A 22,773-nucleotide genomic window follows, 5' to 3' on the forward strand; every position below is an offset into this window, starting at 1 on the left:
TCATGTACGTATCTGATGACTCTCTGCAACACTTCTAACAAAAGCATTATCAAATTCTGTTTTCATTCATAGGACATGATGCAGCCTTATTGATTTCAAGGAAAGAGACTCAAAGAAAGACCTAAGTCCTCCACTCAAAACAGTCAACAAAGACTCAGCTGTGTTTAATTTTGTTCCAGACACTGTCCTATATTAGCACATTAGCCATCAACAATGGAGTATGTGTATATACAATGTAAGTGTCACCTAGAGTGACCATATAACCACAGTTGAATGTGCAATCCTAAGTAAGCCCAACTGACTCAATGAAACTTACTTCTGAGTAAGTATCAGAATATTACCAAACAAGAATATTCCAAAACAAGAAGGAATTATGGGTTTTCTCCCCCTACTTGGAGCATGGAAGAAAACAATGAGTGCATAACTGGTTGAAGTGTCGTGCAACATCAGCTATGCAGCTAATGAGATGACTGGTCCCTACCTACTACTATAACATAAATTGTATTATATTATAAAAATAGGCACAGAAGAGACAAGAGGAAGGTGAGGAAATGATGACAGGGATAAATAGGGAAATGGTGTATTTTAGTTACATCATTAGATTTAGTCACAAGTAAGGTAACTTTTGAGGTGGGATCCAAAGAAAGATGCTTCAAGCCATTCTGGGAGGCAGTAAATGAGAAAGGACAGTGGTACCTTGCAAGACGAATGCCTCGTAAGACGAAAAACTCGCAAGACGAAAGAGTTTTTCGCTTTTTGAGTTGCTTCGCAAGACGAATTTCCCTATGGGCTTGCTTTGCAAGACGAAAACGTCTTGCGAGTTTGTTTCCTTTTTCTTAAAACCGTTAATACCCAGGGAATCCGTGCTTCGCAAGACGAAAAATTCGCAAGATGAAAAAACTCGCAGAACGAATTAATTTCGTCTTGCGAGGTACCACTGTACTGTTTTGAGGATCAAGGAAACCTGGATAAGCAAAGGTCACAGACAGGAAGAGAGATATAACTAAATATATAGCAATGATGGACTTTTAAAGGAAATGACAAGAAGCTTGTGATGGATCTAGAAGATAGAGGAAGCCCGTATAGGAATTTAAGGGGAATATCATGTGGTTAGAGCAACCAGAGGGGAGTAATTCTGGCAGCAAAGGGCTGGGTAGACGAGTGAGTACTAAGGCAAGATAGCAACACTGAGCACAATAAAACTACTAATAGTCAAGGCAAGAGATGACCAGAGTGTGAGACAGAGTTTTTGCCAAAGTAACAGGTAGGAATGGGTATGTAATTTTGCGAAGGGAAATGTTACATAATTTTGTGATGGAGTGAAGACTCAAAAAGAAATGAAATCTACACATGAACCTACAGAATCTACATGTGAACGTATAGAATAGCCTTGCTGGATCAAACCAAAGGCCTATTTATTCCAGCATTGTGTCCTCACTGCAGTCAACCATTTACCTATGGGAAGTCAACACAGTGGTGCCTCGCAAGACGAAATTAATTCGTTCCGCGAGTCTTTCCGTCTTGTGAGTTTTTCGTCTTGTGAAGCACGGTCAAGTCGCAACTGCACCTCTTCAAGCGGTTTTAAGAAAAAGGAAACAAACTCGCAAGACGTTTTCATCTTGCGAAGCAAGCCCATAGGGAAATTCGTTTTGCGAAGCAACTCAAAAAACGGAAAACTCTTTCATCTTGCGAGTTTTTCGTCTTCCGAGGCATTCATCTTGCGAGGTACCACTGTAATACTCTCTTGTATATGACCCCCATCAACAGGTATTCAGAGTCCTCTTATTTAGGAGGCAATATATCAATCACAATTAGTAGCTATTGATGGCCTTATCCTCCATGTATCTGTCTAATCCCCTTTTGAGGCTGACCAAATTGGTGACTATTTGCATATACATTATACCTTTAAAGCACATTTGAAGATCATTTTCCCCCCTTAAAGAATTCTGGACACTATGGTTTGTTAAGTATTGATGGGAATTGAAACTCTTGTGAGGGCTAAACTGCAATGCTGAGGGGAGAAATGTGCTTTGAATGTGCTTTAAAGGTGTAGTGTGTGCAGAATCTCACCAATCTTGTGGTACCAAATTCCATAGTTTAACTATGCCTGATCAAAATGAATATGCTTTATTTATTTATCTGAAACATTTATACCCTAACAACAGTTTGAGGCATCTAACAACACTTCTGTTAAAACAATTAAAATTCAATTAATGGCACTTAAGCAGCATAAAACAGTGAACTATAACAATCTACAAAAAAGGCAGCAGAAAACAAAATACTGAGCACAACTTGTACCTCTTTAAGGTAGTATAAAACCATCCATAGCAGAGCAAAGCCCCGCCCCCTATTACTATTCAGAATATTTTATCCATCAAACAGAAATACGCAAAGCATGCAGATACTTTGGCTATTAGGTTAAACAAAGTTGTAGTTCTAAAGCTGTCTAGCCCTAGCAATGCCATGACACCTCAATTCCAGTATCCCCCTTCCTTTCTTGCCCAGCCACAAGCATCCTCTCCAATATACCGTACTATGTGATGTTTGCCTCTTGTCTGTCAGGAACCAAAGAGGGAGATCCTTTTGCTTCTCTGGTCCTCGTGAAGGGCAAATGCTTAACATCCATTTCCTCTGAAGGGCAGACGTTCCACACCTCCCTTTTCTGCCTTTTGATGTGACATTCTTTGTCTTCCCCCAGTTATCATCCTTATCTCACTCTTTCCCTTATGTTAATGCTTTTTCCATGCATGAAACCTTAAAGGAGAATTAAAAGGACCTGCTAATAGTTCTATACCCTTCATGAATCTGAATTTCATGTGTCCATATTTTGGAGAGCTAACATCGTGGTAATTGATTTAAGGAAATGTATCTTAGCCTGTTCTCACTCACAAAAAGAGTGTGTATGGGTGCCTAGGTGCATGCTTTTAGCTACACAATCTCAACCTGCTATTATAACCAAATATAGCCAAAGAGATTTCAAAGTTTCAAGAGGACAGGGGCAGGACAAACTTCTCAGAAGAGAGTTCTGGACCTTTAAAAGAATATCCCTTCTCTGTTTTCAGATATGGACTTCAGGGATAACTGGAGAACATAAGAGGACCTCATGACGCTGACATTGCATGGAACACAGTCCTTCAGATATCTTCAGTCTACACGATAATGGTATTTAAAGGATATTACCAATTTGTTGGTATATGATAATTCCTGGAAGCCAAGATACAAGTTTGGGGCCAGTACTCTTTGGTGAGACAACTCCAGTACAGATTTAAAGTCACAAAATGTGCAGCAAAGTGTGGAAATATAGGTGGCTAGACCTTTAAAATATGTCCTTCCAACTGAGTCCCAAAATTTCCCTCTTCCCCCACCATAGGAAAAGACCACACTTTTGGTAAGTTCAAAATATTGGTTTACTTACCCGCTCTTCAAATGTCTAATTCATGTTCTTTTTCCTCAGAAAAGTTGTACAGGCAGTAAACCTTAGCTTGCTTACAAAGTGGTAAAAGCTCCTAGATTATTGGTATAGGAACTCAAGAGTGGCTTGTGAGAGTCATGCAGCTGAGCTGGAACAATTAGCTCAAACATTTTCACATGCTGAATTTCTCAGGGGGTGGGGGACAATAGTTTTGATTACTAATTTCCTTCCAAGGTACGGGATGTGACATAGCTAAGCCTGGCAGGGCAGCTAACTCTACAGTCTTAACCCTTTCATGCATTAATTAGACTAAAGCATGCTGGTTATATGAGTGTGGTTATCCCACACAACTGGACCCAGAAGCAAGTCAGAAGCTACTTTATAGGCAAACAACTATCTTATAGGCAAATGCACACAGCAACACAAACACTGAACCTCACGGATGTTCCAAAGTTAGAAAAGAAATATATTATACAATGGATACCTCCCTCCTTAAAATATGCTTTTGGATGCACCACTACCGTGTATGTGTGTGTGTGTGTGAATAAGTAACTGATTCAATCATTGCAATATCATGTTATTAGGTTATTTCACACAAACCAAGGCTGAAATCTGGTTCACATACAGTGGTGCCTCGCAAGACGAAATTAATTCGTTCCGCAAGTTTTTTCTTCTTGCGAGTTTTTCGTCTTGCGAAGGACGGTTTCCCATAGGAATGCATTGAAAATCAATTAATGCGTTCTTATGGAGACCGCTTGCCAGGCTGGCGGTGCGGAGAAGGGCTTTTCTCCCCACCGCAAGCCTTCAGGACAGGTACGGGAACAGAGGGGAAGGCGCGCAGCGCTTCTCCTCTGTTCCCGGGGCTTGCGGTGGGAGGAGGGTTTTTCCTCCCCACCGCCAACATTCAGAACAGCATTCTGAATGTTGGTGGTGGGGAGGAAAGCCCTCCTCCCACCGCAAGCCTTCAGGACAGCCATCTGAAGGCTGGCGGTGGGGCGGAGAGACCTCCTCCCGCCGCCAGCCTTCCGAGCAGCCTTCCGAAGGCTGGCGGCGGGAGGAGGTCTCTCCGCCCCACCGCCAGCCTTCGGAAGGCTGCTCGGAAGGTTGGCGGCGGGAGGAGGTCTCTCCGTCCCACCGCCAGCCTTCGGAGGAGCCTTCCAAAGGCTGGCGCGGGGAGGAGGTCTCTCCGCCCCACCGCCAGCCTTCGGAGGAGCCTTCGGAAGGCTGGCGGCGGGAGGAGGTCTCTCCGCCCCACCGCCAGCCTTCGGAGGAGCCTTCGGAAGGCTGGCGGCGGGAGGAGGTCTCTCCGCCCCACCGCCACCCTTCGGAGGAGCCTTCGGAAGGCTGGCGGCGGGAGGAGGTCTCTCCGCCCCACCGCCAGCCTTCGGAGGAGCCTTCGGAAGGCTGGCGGCGGGAGGAGGTCTCTCCGCCCCACCGCCACCCTTCGGAGGAGGTCCGAGGACAGTGGGGAAGACGCGCTGCGCTTCCCCGCTGTCCTGGAGATTTCCCTATGGGCTTTCGTCTTGCGAAGGAAGCCCATAGGGAATTTCGTTTTGTGAAGCGCCTCCAAAACGGAAAAACCCTTTCGTCTAGCGGGTTTTTCGTCTTGCGAGGCATTCGTCTTGCGGGGCACCACTGTATATCCCAAAACATCCAGTTTACTAGGGAAAACCCACAGAAATAGAATCTCTATGTAGAGAATATTCAACCTGGATTTGGGTGTGTGTGTGTGGAACATAGTGGAACCCCCAGCTCACAATATCATCACATAGCTTTGCTTATAATGCAGCTGCAGAGGGAAATGTGTATACCAACCCCCAGCTGCCACCTTCCCCTCCTTTTTGCCTCCATTTAATCCTCATGAAAAATTACCAAAATGTACCGCAATTTTACTGCCTGCAAATGGGATAGTGAAATTGGGGGCCCATTTTGACTCTATCATTCAAAGCATCTTAAACCATACTATTTGTATATCTTCACTTTGAAACAAGAAGCCTTAAAAATTGTAATATTGCACAAAGTGAGACAACCCCAGGCATTCAGAATACTTAATGGTCTGAACATTGTTTCCTTGAAATGGAACACATGAAGTGTATTCCAAAATGGGCAATATATTTACAGACTTCTAGAACTTTAAATCTGGTCCAAGGCACCCAAGTTATTACAGAAATTTTAAAACCAAACTTTTGGACATTGAATGGTCAAAATCTGAGATATGAAGTTCACTTCATAATAGAGCCAAGCACAGCTTCACAAGTCACACATGGAACAGAATCCTGTTCCATGGGGCTTCCATTGTATCGTCCCATCCTTGAATTGGGTTCATATTGAGGCAAAATAGACTCCCAGTAGCAGCCAGAAACATATCTATACTTGCAGGATGCAAGCTTTATTAACTTTACAGAAAATGAGCAGGTATTTTTGTTATTGGCTATACCTTTATACACAAAAGCAGAACATTAGTTCAGAAATACGTTTGAAGGTCAACTTTATCACAGCACCTTATTTTCTCCATAGTCCTGAACATTTCTCTCACTTAAGTCTTTGGTGTGTTAATGCAGGTAGGTTGTCTTCCTTCCTGTGATAAATGAACGAATACAACTATCAAACTACTAAAATAAAAACCTAAGACTTTTAACACTTGTTCCAGAGTTGAAACAAAGATGCTTATGGCAAAATGTGACTAAATCCCAAGAGATCATCTCACTGAGGCCTAAAGGGCTTTGAACTCTAAGCGAAATCATAGAATCATAGATGTCTGAGCAAGGCACGTCTGATGGAGAAGCAGTGATCATTACAAAAGACGGAAATCTATGGCAATCTTCACTTACATTCTAAGAGCGGGGGATTGTTTCTGAACAGTCCTTTAGAATTTCTAAGGATCAGGCTTGAAATTAATATGAAAACCAATCAATTATGCATTAAAATGTGTGAAGAAAACTGAAAGCTAGGTCAGCTTACACTGCAGAATGAAAGAGCCAAGGAAAGAAATAGGTAAACCCATGGAAATAAAATGTGTGCATGTGTATTTCTCTGTGTTATGTATTTTTGTGGATCCTTTCTAAGCACTTTGTCTAAGCTAAGTACCATAAATTGCATGCCACAGCATAAATGCAAACAAGTTAGGACTTTAAAGCTCGATTCTGTGAGTCACTGGACTGCTCAGAGAATTGAATGTGAGAATCCCAGGGCTGGTAATAAAAATACCGTACATCAGCTGTCTTAATTAGTTTAACCTAGTCAGAGCCTCAATGGTCACTGTTGCTGTGCAGTGGGGCTTGATGCCATAAATCAGGGATCACCAACATGGCACCTATGGGCACCATATTGTCTGTGAATGACTTCATTGGTGCCCTTTGGCAGGGGCCCCAGGTGCTGAGATTTTTCTTATAAGTAGCCCTCCTAGAAAGAAAGTTTTGAAGCAAAATAGGTCAGTAAAATACAGGCAGCAACTGTTTTAGGCACATTCAATATGTATCATGCCAAACCCGGAAGTGACCTGAAAATGTCACAAAAAGGGGCAGGGCGGAAGCGGAACAGGGTGTTTGCAGACTTTTTCAATAAGCGTTCCGATTGTATGCAATTGCATACAAGTACACAATGACCAGCAATGCAACCCCCACACAAACCTGGAAGTTGCCTGTAAAGGATTTCTAGCAAATGAGCAAGCCTGCCTGCTCCCACCTGTTAGTGTTTACTGGGCAGCAAGCAATATAAATACTTGGGGTCCCAAAGTACTGCTTGTTGCCTCACCTCTTTAAAGCACTTTTGCTTCTGTCTTATCTTACGGGCATAAATTCAATAAGTTAAACCTATTGGAAATACAATTATGAGAAACGATTCACCATAACTGTCTGCACTCTCTCTAAATTTTTGTTACGCCATGCCCTCCTTGGCAGACATGTTGTGTTATGCTATTTTGTGACCGCACTCTCTCAAAATTCAAAATGTGCCCTCAAGTTCAAAAGGTTACTGACCCCTGCCACAAGCAATGGCATGCACTTATGTTCTCTTGAAAAAGAACCAAATTGTTCTGTTCCCTATGTAAAACATGAACAAAATACTTCCAGACATCAGGCAAGTGCTCTTGAAACTGTCACAAGGTGATGCCAATTTCATGTCATTTCTGTTTTTTAAACACATAGCTAGAATTAGTGGGTAGTGATGAGTTTTCCATGGTATATTTTTAGAGAAGTTAATCACCTGTCTCCTCACTTAATCATTATCTTATAGTAGGCCTATTACATGCATATGTCTTCAAATCAGTACAGCATGAGCATACAGTAGGCTAATTCAAACAACCTGCATTACCAACTCTTTCGTTGACATATCAAATTTGAAATTAACTGTTAAAACAGAAACAGCAAAGAATCTTGCAGCACCTTAATGTTATGCCTAAATTTTAATAGATTAGAGTTTATTCCATAATAAACTGGCTAGTTTTTAAGGCGCCACAAAACTTATTTTTGCAGCAGCAGACTAATACTCCTCATAAAATTTCTAAAACACATAAGGGGGAGAGACCTTGTCCCTGCTGCCTTAATCGGTACCATAAAGGAAGAAAATGAACTTTGCACTGTCAATCCAATAGTGATTTCAAAGCACTAAATTCAGTTATAATAAGTGTAAGTGCTCAAATGGAACATTTTAATCGTTTTAACAGCACACAACAATTGCATGTGACCCTGTGATTTTTTTCTACATAGCTGGGAGTTAAGCTTTGCCTTGCCAATTAGAAAAAAACCCCCTGATATTCTCTCAAAATAAAGCAGAAATGGAAAGGGCAAGAAAGCACACTGTCATTTTATAATGGACATGGGCTACAAACAATGCAAATCTAACTGACTGACAATGTCATTGGCTCATTTACAATAGGATATTGAGATGTGTTTGAAAAGGAACCAGGATCCTGCCCAACTGGAAAAGATTCCCTGCCCTCCTTTACAAAAAGTCAATATGAAGCCATGATGACCATGGCATTTTTGTTGATTCCCACTGCTGAGCCCAGGCACGTGGTGTGGTTGACATCTTTTTCAATCTCACTGTCCATCTTGAACCATCATACATCCAAAGGTGTTCATTTGAACAATACCAGGGTGACTAGCAGTCATCCACAACCATCTTGCATTACAGTTTGTCTTCCTTATGCATCATCTGTGTGGCCTTGTCTTCATGATACATTTCCAAAGGGCAAAAATGGTTTTCCAGTTTGGATGTAAGAGTGGAATATGATTTGCCAAAAACTAGTAACTAATTACTCGGGGAGCACAATGAAAGGGTGGTTTTTATTTAATTAAAAAATCATGACTTGCATGGCTCTGGAAAGTCTATACTGTAACATACAAGTATTCCGCTGACCAAATATAAATCAAAATAATGATTTAAGAAAAACCTGAATCATGCAAGGAAAAAAAAGTCATGTCAGTGGGCTTTTGCACTTCAACCTAATAATGATTTAATTCTACATCTTGGGCATACGTGGCTTTTCTTTTCTTCCTTTGGACAAATTCTTCATGTTGGCAGTACTTCAGGATCTATTGACTTTCCATGAGCCCTGCATCCATCTGGATGGCAGCAGGGGGTCTGTGATGGTAAAGGCCCGGAACTCTTAAGCCAAAATATATTTCCAGGGATTTTATATTTATTTATTTTTTTAAAAAGAATTGACCAGCTCACTCTAGTTTGAAAAGTGCCAGGGGATCTTTAATGCCCTTACAACTGAGCCCACTTTAACACAGAAGAGAAGTTCCTCTAGCGATCTAGCAGCTACAGAAGTCAAGCTGGGATGGATACGCATGCCTAGGTTTCTTATCTACAGCTTAAACCAATGTCCTTCTGGCAAAGAGATGAAGGCGCTACCTACTGAGCTGCCCAAACCCTTTTATTTAGTCTGTTAAAATAACTCAAAGTCAATGTTTTTTTATTGTGCATAAGCAAAGAAAAGCTAAGGATTCAGGATTTTTGTTGTTGCAAATGTATTTTCTACCATGTAAGCTGAAAAATACACAATCCATTTTTTTCCCATTTAGTAAGGGGTGATACTCAGCCGTCTGCAGGAGACTCCATTCTGTATCTGTGGGATTCCATTTTTAATGATTTGTCATAGGGCTTTAAATTATACTGCTAGAAAATAGAGATACCCATTTCTGTAAACCCAGATTGCAGAAGGTCATAAAACAGAATGTTTTAAGCTGTCTTAGAAGAGTATATGGAAACCACCAAGAGGGATGAAATAAAAACAAAACACAACAAAATAGGGCTCTTTAGGGCAGTGTTAGTACTGTTAATTTTAAGATTATATAACCTTATACAATGTACTGTTCATAATACACCACTTCGGAAATAATTCAATACTGCTTGCTCCTTCACAATAATTTGTTTTATTTGTAATTCATTAGAACTCGCATTCATTTCTATATTATACACATAATGGCCATGTTTATACCCATAGTTAATTTTACTGGCATTACCACAGTTACTGTGAATGTAGAGACCACTCCTTCTTCATGCCTCCTACAAGAAATCACTTTGTGCTATAAATGCGGATCATGGTCTACTGCACTCATATAAACTGTGATTGGGGAGCCAAGAACAAACCACAACCACCAGTTCAAAAGGAAATGAAGCCAGAGATTTTATCTTACTCCTCCTTCACTCTTCCCTTAACATGAAAAGCAATCTGTGCCTTCATGGTAAACCATTAACTGTGGTTTACCATGATAGGCAAATGCAGATAGTATTAATATGAATCAGATGACTGAATATAATTCAAACCAATATAATGTTAATGTGTCAAATGTTTTATTTATTTTTTGTGAATAAAATCATAGGGCTTTAGTGCAAGGCTGGTATTTGCTAAGGTGTGGCATTCAAAATCAAGGTAACAACAAAAGAGTAAGAACTGCTCGACAGTGGAACTGTCGCCCTCTCTTTCCCTGGAGGTGCTTAAGCAGAATTTGGATGGCCATCTGCCATATATGCTTTCGTTGAGATTCCTGTATTACAGGGGGTTGGACTAGATGACCCTTGGTTCCCTTCTAACTCTACAATTCTATTATTTTTCTCTTTCATCCGTATTATTTGCAACTCAAAGAGAGTCCTTGCTGCAAGTATCAAGAGCATCCTTTTAATTTGTAACTCAATGTATAGAGAGGTATCTCACCCACAAATGGGATTCTAGATTTGCGCATCAGCATCTATTCTTATTTTGTCCAAAACTGCAACTACCAGAATAATGTAATTGCAATAGCATGTACAGATACACCGTTGCATTTATTGCAGTTGGGCTACACAAAAAAATTATGAATGAAATGAAAAAAATGTATTTAAAATCAATGTATTTTAACTGCAAAAAATTGTGATTGAGGACCAAAAATTGCAACTGAGGACCAAACTATATGTCATCTTAACTGCATGGTGAGAAATCTAGTCCGGATATATATATAGGCCACCAGAGCATAAGTTTCATCAGGACTACACACACTGGGAATAAAATATAACCCATCCCTCCCCTCCCCAGTCAAAAATTCCTATCAAAAATCACTTCATCTGCTATGCTGCAATTAGACTGAAACCAAAGAATAATGAGAAATTCTACATATTTTTAATTTTTACATATTTTTAATTAAATTTTTTTCTGAAACATTTTTTTTATAAATACTTTCCAGTAAGTTGGCATTGTATTTGAAGAAAGCGCATTTTTCTATTTAACTTTATGCTAGTTTTAAGCAATTAAACGTCATTCTGCAGTAAAAAGGTTGAATTCATTTGCTGTGTGGTTATGCTAGTTATGATTGATGTCACTTCTGCAAATGATAAACCAATCACCTCAATGATGTAATGTCATTTTAAGAGTGCTAGAATCTAATTTCTCTCAAACTGTAAGCTCTGATGAGTTCTAATAAAGATTTATTGTAGATTAAAGACCTTCATAATATCAACAATGGATTGCTCATTTGATGAGAGATTTGATTATGTATTTTTTTTAAGCATAGGAATTTTCCATGTATATGAAGAATGGTTAGCAGGAAAGGCACAGAGCAGTGTAATCAGATGACTATCTGCTCATCTTTGGAAAGACTCCTAATAAACAGATCTAGGAATTAGTATCTAATTGTGAGGGTTGACATAAACGTAAGTATACATTTAAGTCAAGTAGCATAAATCATTTGTCTAAGTGATACTTTATTAAAGGCAACACAATGAACTTAGTACACTAGTTCAAACTCACACAATTATTTTAAACCTGCACCCAACAGTGCCTCTATTTGTTAAATCAGGACAAAAAAAAGTAAACATGCTAGATCTCACCTAACACCCTTGAATTTAAAAATCTAAGAATTCTCATCTACAATAAGTAATAGATACATCTTTCTCCTGCACCCCTCTTCATAACAACAATGAATCTTGGCTCTAGGATTTTTAAGGGGGGAAATAAATGGGCCAACAGTTTGTTAATTTACAGCAGCATGAACTATTTTGATACTTTGAAAATCAGCCTGCAAATTGCATGCATTCTTACTAATTTATTCAGGCGCAATTACTGCATTGCTCTTGTACATCTTGAAAAAAGAAAGACGACCCAATAATACAAATGCATTAAATCATCCAAGCTACACCTACAGGTTCCAGGCTGCTACTGAATCAGAAAAGTCACAATCTAACGCCACTGAAAAAAGGAGGTATTTATCTTACACTGCTACACATTTCAGGAAAATGTAGCTGAAACATAACCGCTGCACATTTCAGGACTGATTATTGTTGAATTACCTGATTATCCTACTTTTAAAATGAGAAGCACATAACTAGAGCGTATGACCTATTTCATGCTCCATTCTAAAAAGGAAGGAAGTGTGAAAGTAAAAATGCCAGAAGAAACACAAAGCAGCATGGCGCTTTTAATGATTTTTGAAATACTTTAAAGGTTTGGTTGCAAGATGTGCTATAATACCAGCAGGTGAATGAGCAAAGTGAATTCAGACCCCCTTCAAATAGACTGGCTTAAATGTTTAGGGCAACGTCAGCCACCTTGAGTCTAATCAAGGAGAAAGGTGGGGTGTAAATAAATGTTTAATAATAATAATGGTTAAACCTATTTTGCTGTCTATTTGTTTTAGTTAATTTATGGACTGTGTCCTATCCACTAATTTTGAAGTGGTTTATAATAAAATCAAAATACATAAATATACAAGGAACATGATTTCAGATGTTTAATTTGGATGCAGTAAATGCTAAATATATAATATCCATATCTATATAATTAAAATTGGAGAAGACAACTACTAGACAATATTATACAAATTTCTTATCACACCTCAAATGGTGAAACTTTAAACTTCCATGTAACCATACTTAGAATAACAATTTAAGGTGGCAACTTTTCTTTATCATGAATGGTGGCTATCTTTTTTCATTAACAAAATATTGACGCTTTTTCATAATACAGCACCATAAAAAACATACTAATCTAAATGAAAACAAAAACGAAAAAGAGAATGAAAATGCAAAGTCCTCTCTCAAAGGTAGATCTTAACCCTTCTCTTACACAGAAAGGGGTGGACCTTCCCAGCTCACACTTGCAAGCTTCCCTTTGTTCTCCCACACATCCCTGCCTCTCACATGGGGGTCCTTCACCAACCATGAATGGTGGACATCTTAAGAGAATTGTGATCTCTTATGCTTCCTTCTCAAGAGAAATGACAGCAGATTCCAACTCAAGTTCATTCCTCCAGTTTTACAGCTCATAAATGCTGAGAATACTGTTCACTGTAATGTGTTAAAGCAAAAACTCAAGTAAAAAGTTTTATTTTATTTACTAGTTCTGGATTTACACATCCATTAAGCATTGTGACATATTGATAGCATATAATAAGCAGACATGTTACACTACTTTAAAATGGTACTATAATAGAAAAATTGGGATAATAAGATTCTTTACTTTTATTTTTAAAAAGGTCAAAGAGTAAAAAAGGTCTAAATTTGAAATGGCAGAGCCTCCAAAGACTTTTATACAGAATCTAAAATGATACTGAATATTGGAATGAGTATTGAAACCAAACTAACCTTTAAACGAAGTGAAGAATCACAGTCTACCAGTCTGTTGATTTAGGTTTCCCAAATTTTTGATGCCTGTGTGTGAAAACCACCTGTACCTGGTTTTTCCAAGTACTCTACAATGCTTTTAAAGCATCTGAACTCTGACTTGTGAAAGGATCTAAGGATCTTCTGCAAGCACTGAGTTATGCAAATCAGAACCTACTTTCTCATGTAAAATGGAACCTACTTTCTCATTTAAAAATACAATCTAAATGTTTTATAAGCCAGAAGTCAATTTCAAAGGGCATCACCATTGCATGAAGACTGGAAAGTTAGGATTAGCCGTTAATACCGATATGAGGATAGTGTGAAACATAACAACAGGGCCAGCTTAACATTTTGCATTTTAAAAGCCAATGTATTATTCTATATAAATGCAAAGCAGTGAAAACCCTATCGGTTATATTTTTCCTGCAAACAAGTACAAACCAGTCATGAAGATTTCCATCAGTTAATAAGGCACATTAATGGTTTCAGTTTCATATAGGTAACTACTAATTCAAAGGAAACACTTCCAAATAAAACTTTGTCAATGAGATATCAAATGAATATTCATCTATCAAGATATAAAACATTAATCTAATAAAGCATTCAAAACCTCCAGTTTTTCACAGTTACAAATATTTGCCCATTTCTCACAATGTTCATGCTTGAGTCACTGTTTTCATGACAACTAGAAATTGCTCATTTGAGCTAAGAATTTTATAATCAAATGCCACATGTATAGCGTTTCCTTACCACTGCTGGAAGTCTGCTGTGGCCCTGAGCATGCTCTTAGCAGGTATGAATTTGGGGAGAACTCCTCATCAGGGTTGGTATCCATGATTTGATGGGAAGTATTGCTGTCTAGCAAGGGCATCTGGCAGCTAACTGGTGGTGGATTATGGGAACTGGGCAGCTGAGCGGATGGGAGAAGGCTAGACGAGGATGTAGGTGGAATGGGACGACCTGGGAAAGAGGACAGAGGGATCAAAGTTCAGCAATGAATGTAATGAAAGAAACCACAAACAGTAACACTGAAATTGTTTGTTACCACATATGATTACAGCTGGGGCTGAATCAAAATACCCATTGTCAATTGGTATTGACTCTCCCCTTTGCATCATATTCAAGACGGTATGATAAGCTGTGTTGACAAGGCATTCCAAGAAAGGGGATTGGCCTCTCCTGATAATGTCTTCACAGCATCAGCCTGTATCAGGCTATATGAACCGATGCTATATGAATGAAAATAAAACCTATTTGTAAAACAGCACTGAACACACACACTTAAAACCCCCTCATCACTAATTTTTTTAATATAAGAAAGTTTTAATGCCAATAATTTATTTTAGAGGGAACAGGCAGTTTTCTATACCCACCAATTGATCTAGCATCAGCATTATGTTTGAGGAGATTCACAGATCCACAATCACAGAATAAAAATCCCACTTGGAAGCATTTTGTAAGCCAGTTATTTTCAGTACCTAAAAGAAAACAGCACTCCTCCCTCTGTTGTTTTCTGCTCTGCTGAACCAGGGTTTCTGAATGTTGTAAAGAAAAATGATATGAACTGGACTCAGAAAACTTGACTGACACATTCAAGTTGGTTTAAAAAACAAAAGCATTATTCGCAAAACAGCTTCACACTGAAGCCTCCATTCACTGAGAGATGGGAGTGAAAGGCAACAGGATTATAAAAATATCCCTCATAAGCACCAGTAATGCACACCTCAGTAAGCCATTGCAGATGTTGCTCCATTTTTGTACATTCAGGCAATAAATTATTTTGACTCCTGCTGCTGCTGCTACTACAACTACTACAGCATTACACACAGAATCTACAAAGCATTGCACAATAAAATAAATACAAAAGCAAAAAAAACAAAACCTATTTTAGTTTCATAGCATAAATGAGAAATGCATCCTAACTCAGTATCAGCAGCAATGCTAAACTAGTAGTCCCTGGAAAATCTCTCTTGAATAGCAACCCAAATTCTAACTAGAGTGCTGGTAACATTCTCTCAAGTCAGACTCAAAGAAAAACTTTTGAGGGTTTGTAAAAACCTGCCTGAAACCAGATAACAGCTTTTGAAATTTCACCCTGTATCAGATCAAGTCTGAGCTGGAAAATAATTCCTGGCTTCCCTTCCCACATCTTTGGGAGCTCTCCCTGTTACCATAATCCCCATTCCCCAAAAAACACTCCCTCTTCCCTTACTTGGCAAGCAGAAGTGGCATGTGTTTTAACATGCAGAGAGGAATGAGTTTTCTCCTACTTCCTTCTGTCCTTCCCTCTTGTTGCCCCCCCCCCAGCAGAATAGTAATTGAAGTAGCTCTTTTAAGAACATCTCCCATGAATCCCTTTCAACTACTGCCACTCATCATGCTGTGGGACAAAGAATTCTCTTCCTGTGCACCGCCATTATGTTTCCTGCCAGCTGTCACTTAATAGGCAAGTAACGGAAATGGGGATGTACTGGATGGGCACTGAAACAATGGTTATTTGGGAACAGGTATGGCTGGTGGAACACGAGGCATTCCTAGCTCAGAAAAATGATCAGAGTTCTCTCCAATTTTGGACGAAGAATTCACTTGTTGCCAAATTAACCCAATGTGTCTGGAGACAGCTTGCCCATCTCTAGTTTTAATTATCCTGCAAGGTGTACAAGGTGTTGTACAGGTGTTGTGAAGTGGGTTTTGCTGGTTCCAGAAGGGTTTGTGTAACAACCAATAAGAACCTCCTCTGAGTCTGAAAGGGAAGGAAAATGGGTGGAAGGCTGCTCTGTTAACCTTAGAAGATTAAACTATGTGGAAAGATGGTCTTCAATTATGCAAGGCAGAATCTTTAAAACACTGAACATAATACTACACTGGAATTGGGTCCAGAAATAATTTGATAGCCAATGCAAATGAGCAAAAATAAGTGTAACATGTTCTTTGGAGGGTCTGATCTTTCAGGAGTATTATGGCACCATCAACGAAAGTTAAACTCCCAGGCTTATATATAACAATCCTAATAAAACTAGCTGTCCTTTTTTGTAGACTCAGGTGGCACCTGTCCCATCTTCGCATGTTTATTTTAAATCTGTGTCAGAGTTCCACACATAAGCACATGAATTTTAATTTGCCAAAGCAAATTGCATTCCAACATAATCATGATTTTGAAATGGATTAATATGTTGTACACACCAGCACATTCCACCCTATACAACCTACCCAGAGCATAGTCTTCATGGTTACATTCCAGAACACAGTGCGTGCCCTCAGTGAAGTGCTTTCATAGCACAGTCGCCAAGGCACTTGAGAAAGTCATTCTGTGGGTCTGTTTCCCCTGGAAATTTGTTTAAACACTATCTTACCCGCAGGGTATTTATGTAACTTTGTGGCTGTACGTTATTGGCTTTCAAAAATCTGTATATCCACATAATAGAGAATGTATTGAATTGTGGCTGTAAATTGTGCAGAACGAAAATAATGTATATATTGTATTTTGCTGCTGAAAAGATATGGTTGACAAATTAGAATTAAGTTAAGCCAAAACATTCTTTGGTTTAATCAGAATTGTACATCTACCAACTCATATTTCTAACTGCTTCTATCTTCCAGATAGAAACTCATCAATGCACAACAGAGAAAAACACCCTTCTATATGCTCCCTTTCCTATATTATTTTTCCAGCTCACCACACCAAGCCACCCATTCAACAGAACTTAGTGCAGGAATACATGTTTTAAGGCCCCAGCATTAAATGCTGACTCAACAGAGTTGCTTGCCTAGGGTCAGGACAATTCTCTGCAATTACAGTTTCTAATGACTGCAGCACCTAAATGCCCAAGCTTCTTTCTTGCTTTAGCACTTCAAACATGGAAGGATAGATGGCAGGAGATTCTTTGCATTGCACATATTCATCATCCTTGTCAGGGAAAAAGAAATTAGAGAAGACCTGCTGCTTGACTGATTTTTGGGAGGAGTAAAAATGGTTTGTGTCTGGTGAGATGGAGAAATTGTTCAGGAGTAGCTTAACCATGTGGAAATGTGACCTCTGTATTGCTGCCAAGGTCAGTGAGGCATACAAAGCTCTGCTGCATATATGAATTAGCTACAAATGTTAGAGAAATGGGATTTTACAGTAGTTATTTTCAACTATGGTTTATACAACTAGTTATAATCATGCAGTAAAATATACAAAGGGGCTTGCAGATATCATCAAAGTTAATGATACTTATTTATCCAGTACTAAAGGCTGATTTATATACTGTTGAGAAATGTAAATCTCAAGCAATATGGACATGGGGATTTTGCCCTCCTCCCCTTTCATTCTTAAAACAGACTGTGTGAAATGACAGATTTGAAGAATCACAGATATTTGCATCACTACAACAATCAACATCAGAGCAGGCTTCTAAAGCAGGAATTGTACTTTGGAAGACCCCATGGTGCATTATCAGTAGGAGACACTTCCAAGGCACAGCCATAGGGTGGATTGTGCCCCCATCCCTGCAGTGTAAGTTGAAACGCAGAAAGAGGCCTGGCTGACAGTGACATTTCTCCTAACTGCTGTGCACCAAAAGTTCTGTAATTTCACAGCAATATGGCCATTCTCATAAAATCATTGTAGCTTCCACTCCCCCTCTCCCAAACTTCAGGAGCACTCTTTTTAGGATGTTGGCCCTAACCACAGCTATTGGCTCATAGCAATTAATCAATTGCAACAGCACCTGACTAAATGTATGCCTGCATTTTAGACAATCCAGTAGGTCACGGTGGGTGTGTAAAAACTGTATGTACATTTAAAAAAGCATTACTGCCTTGGGTGAAATGGAAGCAAAAAAATGCAAGCTTCAAGGTTTGCTACAAAAGCAGCCAAACACTTTTTCAGTACCAATAACTCTTTTTCCTAACCTTATCTAAGAGATGTGTTTACTGGTGATAAGAGGACCAAAGTTGATGTCATAAACCCATGACATGTATATCCTTGTGAAATATTACATTGTATGTCAGAGAAAATTAATATACAGATTCAGATTTATTGTGGTTCTCTTTCCAACAAAATGACTCAAGCATCAAGAATTATATTTGACACACCTTGCATGGGAAAAATATCCTGTATATGAGAAATTCTCACACATTCTGACTGTGTTTAAACACCACATGTGAAATATAAGGAAAACCAGGAAGGATTTTCATATTTTGTAATCCACATATGCTCAGCCATATGTGTGTGTTTTCTAGCATGAGCTCAGCTTGACCATATTTAAGAAGAAGTGGTAAAATTCTTTTTTAAAGTGATATGTGGGTCATAATAATTAAATACAATCTTCTTAAATAAATTGCGCAGCCCTAATCATTTGATATATATGAAACATACTGCACATACTGCAAAAGTACAGAACGGATAATACTCATAATACATCTATCCATTCCATCATTTTGAATTTTATCTTTAGCACAATTATTAAAGTATTTATTGTTACCATGATTAGTAAAGATTTCTGTAAAATCACAAAGTCATAAAGTTGTTTCCCAATATTTGTAAATATTTTTCAGTGACGTATTAGTAAATGTTTACAGAACTATGCAAATACCAGAAAGAAACAAAAACAAAATAAAATAAGGTAACTTCTTCAAAGACACACACAAACTTAGAGCAAATAAGAGAACAGGCACAGGCCATAAACCAATCCTGTTTTACTTCAAATTAGCAGCTATTATACTATTGTATAATGTGAGACAAGTTTCATCATCCAAATTGTAGTCAACCTTAGAAATGATATATGATTGCTGCACTGTAAAAAGTTGTAGTGAGCTGGCCAAGAGTAGAGTTGTGTACCCTATCTCTGAGCTTTTCATGCACACACAAAAAAGGGAGAGTATGAAAAGTTCCCAAACACATTTGTGGAGGAAAAATTAATGCACTTTTCAAGCATTTCATATGAACACTTGAAAAGTCCCATTTAGCAGCCACCACATTCCTCCTTCCCCTGCTTCTTGCTAGTCCCCACGAATAGGAGCCAACTCCTAGGGGCCATGGGGGCTTTGGTCCCCGCAACAATTTTTTTGAGGAGGCCGGCACCTACAAAGTTGATGGGCATTGCCATTCAAAAGGTGTGTGTTCACCGTGTTATGTGATTAGTTATGCAGGGTGGGGCTTACCTGAGCCCCCGCAATATTTAATTCAAGTTGACACCCCAGTCCCCACCCTTCCCAGACAGAAATGCCTTATCTTGAATACAATTTGGGATAAGAAATGGTGAAGAGCACAGCATTGTTTCCTCTCAGGATCCATGACAGGGAATAAGATACAATACAAGAGTGACTAGTGGGGTGCCACAGGGTTCTGTCTTGGGCCCGGTCTTATTCAACATCTTTATCAACGACTTGGATGATGGACTCAAGGGCATCCTGATCAAATTTGCAGATGACACCAAACTGGGAGGGGTGGCTAACATCCCAGAGGACAGGATCACACTTCAAAACAACCTTGACAGATTGGAGAACTGGGCCAAAACAAACAAGATGAATTTTAACAGGGAGAAATGTAAAGTATTGCACTTGGGCAAAAAAAATGAGAGGCACAAATACAAGATGGGTGACACCTGGCTTGAGAGCAGTACATGTGAAAAGGATCTAGGAGTCTTGGTTGACCACAAACTTGACATGAGCCAACAGTGTGACGCGGCAGCTAAAAAAGCCAATGCAATTCTGGGCTGCATCAATAGGAGTATAGCATCTAGATCAAGGGAAGTAATAGTGCCACTGTATTCTGCTCTGGTCAGACCTCACCTGGAGTACTGTGTCCAGTTCTGGGCACCACAGTTCAAGAAGGACACTAACAAACTGGAACGTGTCCAGAGGAGGGCAACCAAAATGGTCAAAGGCCTGGAAACAATGCCTTATGAGGAACGGCTAAGGGAGCTGGGCATGTTTAGCCTGGAGAAGAGGAGGTTAAGGGGTGATATGATAGCCATGTTCAAATATATAAAAGGATGTCACATAGAGGAGGGAGAAAGGTTGTTTTCTGCTGCTCCAGAGAAGCGGACACAGAGCAATGGATCCAAACTACAAGAAAGAAGATTCCACCTAAACATTAGGAAGAACTTCCTGACAGTAAGAGCTGTTAGACAGTGGAATTTGCTGCCAAGGAGTGTGGTGGAGTCTCCTCCTTTGGAGGTCTTTAAGCAGAGGCTTGACAACCATATGTCAGGAGTGCTCTGATGGTGTTTCCTGCTTGGCAGGGGGTTGGACTTGATGGCCCTTGTGGTCTCTTCCAACTCTATAATTCTATGATTCTATAAGTAAGAAAAGGCCAAGAAGAGTCGCCATTGGCCTTTTGTGTCAGCTGGAAACCTTTGTTTCCCGTACTATCCCTTTGCCCAAGATAATGAGTGTGGGCACACACATATGAAAATGTGAACTAGCATTTTATATCGTGGAGCACCCTGAGATCTGTGGATGAAGGACAGTATACAATATTATTATGATTATGATTATGCTAAATGCTATCCATTATCCTTTCACAAAGCAAGCCCTTTTTTATTGGAGAAGGTGTGGTACATTCGCAGCAGGGCCGGCCCAAGACATTTTGCCACCTGAGACAAAAAAAAACCAACAACCTTGCTGTCACACCTTCTCCTTCTCCATGGGCGTGCATGGCACCATGCTCCCACTTCCTTCATTTCCACTGAGAGGCCACCATACACCCCTCTTCCTGCAGGCAAGCCACACAGCTACCATCCCCCCACAGCAGGAGCATGGCTGAAGCGGAGGTGGAGGTGACTGCAGCAGCTGCAGGGCATGGAGGAGGAGTGACCTGGGAGTGTGGCAGGCCCATGACATGGCAGTGAATGACATGCTCCTTGGGCCCAGATCTGCCGCCTGAGGTAACCACTTCATCAGCCCCTAGTTCGCAGAGGGAATAAGACAGCGGTAGAAGAAGAGTGCCAACTCCAATTTGACTCAGATCCAGCTTGAAAAGGGCTGGACCTCATTTCAATTTGGACTGCGCTTTACAAGTGGGGGAAGTTTGCATTTCAAATTTCCCCGTTCAATACTTGTCCCATTTCTACAAGCGATTAGAAATATATTGAGAATAGCAAGGGATCAAGCTCACTAATGCATGGAGTGGTACTATCATTAAGAATAAGCCCATCTCCTGGCATGCCAGTAACTGAAGCTCAAATTACAGGAGGGTTCCCTATGTTTGACAGCTTTTACTACCTCTGTATCAGTGAGGAGGAAACAGCCACTAGTAAGAATCAGTCTTATATCTACAATCCTGTAGATGGCTTAGCCATTAGGCTTCAAAATGTCTTTGTCACAGAATGATGACTGTTAAAATTAAGAAATACTTCAGAAGCATGACAATCCATGAACAGTCTTGCTTTGGAGTCTCACAAGGACCATCATGGGAAATCAGTAACCCTGACTTATTGAGAAAAATGAGAGCATAAGAAAAGCCTGGTTATGTGCAGTACACCATGCATACTCTTATTGCTCAGGCATCCAGGAAAGAAAACAACTTCCTCACTCTTGGAGAGCAAATAGAGCAGGATAATATGCAAGTTAGCTTCTGCAGGCCTACATGAGAGTCAATTCCCATGACCACTTCTGATGTGCTAAAATCACCATAAGGTGATGTTTACCCAGTATTTTCACATCACAGGTTTCAAGTGATAGCTCTCTCATGTTATAAAATTAAAGGTTACCATATCTTACAGGTTAATTATGAGTCTCAGAATTTATTTAACCTGTAATTTAATGAAGTTCCAGCTCAGAATTTATCACAGGGGGGAAACAGGGAAAAGGCACCTTGTGTAACTGTATGTTTTCCTGAGTCAGGTATTTGGGGAAGGGGAGCATTTAGATCAGAAAAACAGGGAGAAAGGGTTAAATATCCTCTCCCATTTGCTGCTGTCCCAATCCAATTAGGGAACACCTGCAGGTGAAAGTGAAAGTGAAATATCAGGAGATTATATTATAAACGCCTGCGCAACATGTTGTTTGACCCTCAGCAATTTGGAGCTAATTGTTTACAAATTTATATCTGCTATTGTATACTTAATATTTACATTAAAAAGAGTAGGAGAGAACTCATATTAGAAAAATGTATATTCTGGCATAAATCCCTCTTCTGCATATTCAGAAGGCAGTTTCAACTGGTGGAAAGAAAAGTAAGAGCCTCCCAACCTTCTTCATCAGAAGCATGTGGACATATTTATGTATGCAGTAGTCACAGTCCTTCACTTGCTACATTGCTTTTAGTTCAGGAGAAGATATGCTTGTGG

The 22,773-nt window shown here is 39.7% G+C and overlaps 1 protein-coding gene across 21 annotated transcripts in view; it reads right to left on the bottom strand.

The window, feature by feature from the left end:
- TENM2 (teneurin transmembrane protein 2) overlaps positions 1-22,773 on the bottom strand; it is a 709,050-nt gene that overhangs the window by 246,192 nt on the left and 440,085 nt on the right. For 10 of the 21 annotated variants that reach the window (XM_083596571.1, XM_083596586.1, XM_083596585.1 and 7 more), the window contains one exon: positions 14,246-14,455. The exons of 3 other annotated variants lie outside the window; for them this stretch is intronic. In XM_083596571.1, the coding sequence (XP_083452697.1) occupies positions 14,246-14,455 (210 nt within the window). Of the gene's footprint in view, positions 1-14,245; positions 14,456-14,973; positions 15,031-22,773 lie in introns of all 21 variants that reach the window. 8 more of the 21 variants (XM_083596570.1, XM_083596588.1, XM_083596587.1 and 5 more) reach the window with 1 other exon arrangement.

This window comes from Podarcis filfolensis, assembly GCF_964270895.1.
Source record: "Podarcis filfolensis genome assembly, chromosome: 2".
NCBI classification, from domain to species: Eukaryota; Metazoa; Chordata; class Lepidosauria; order Squamata; family Lacertidae; genus Podarcis; species Podarcis filfolensis.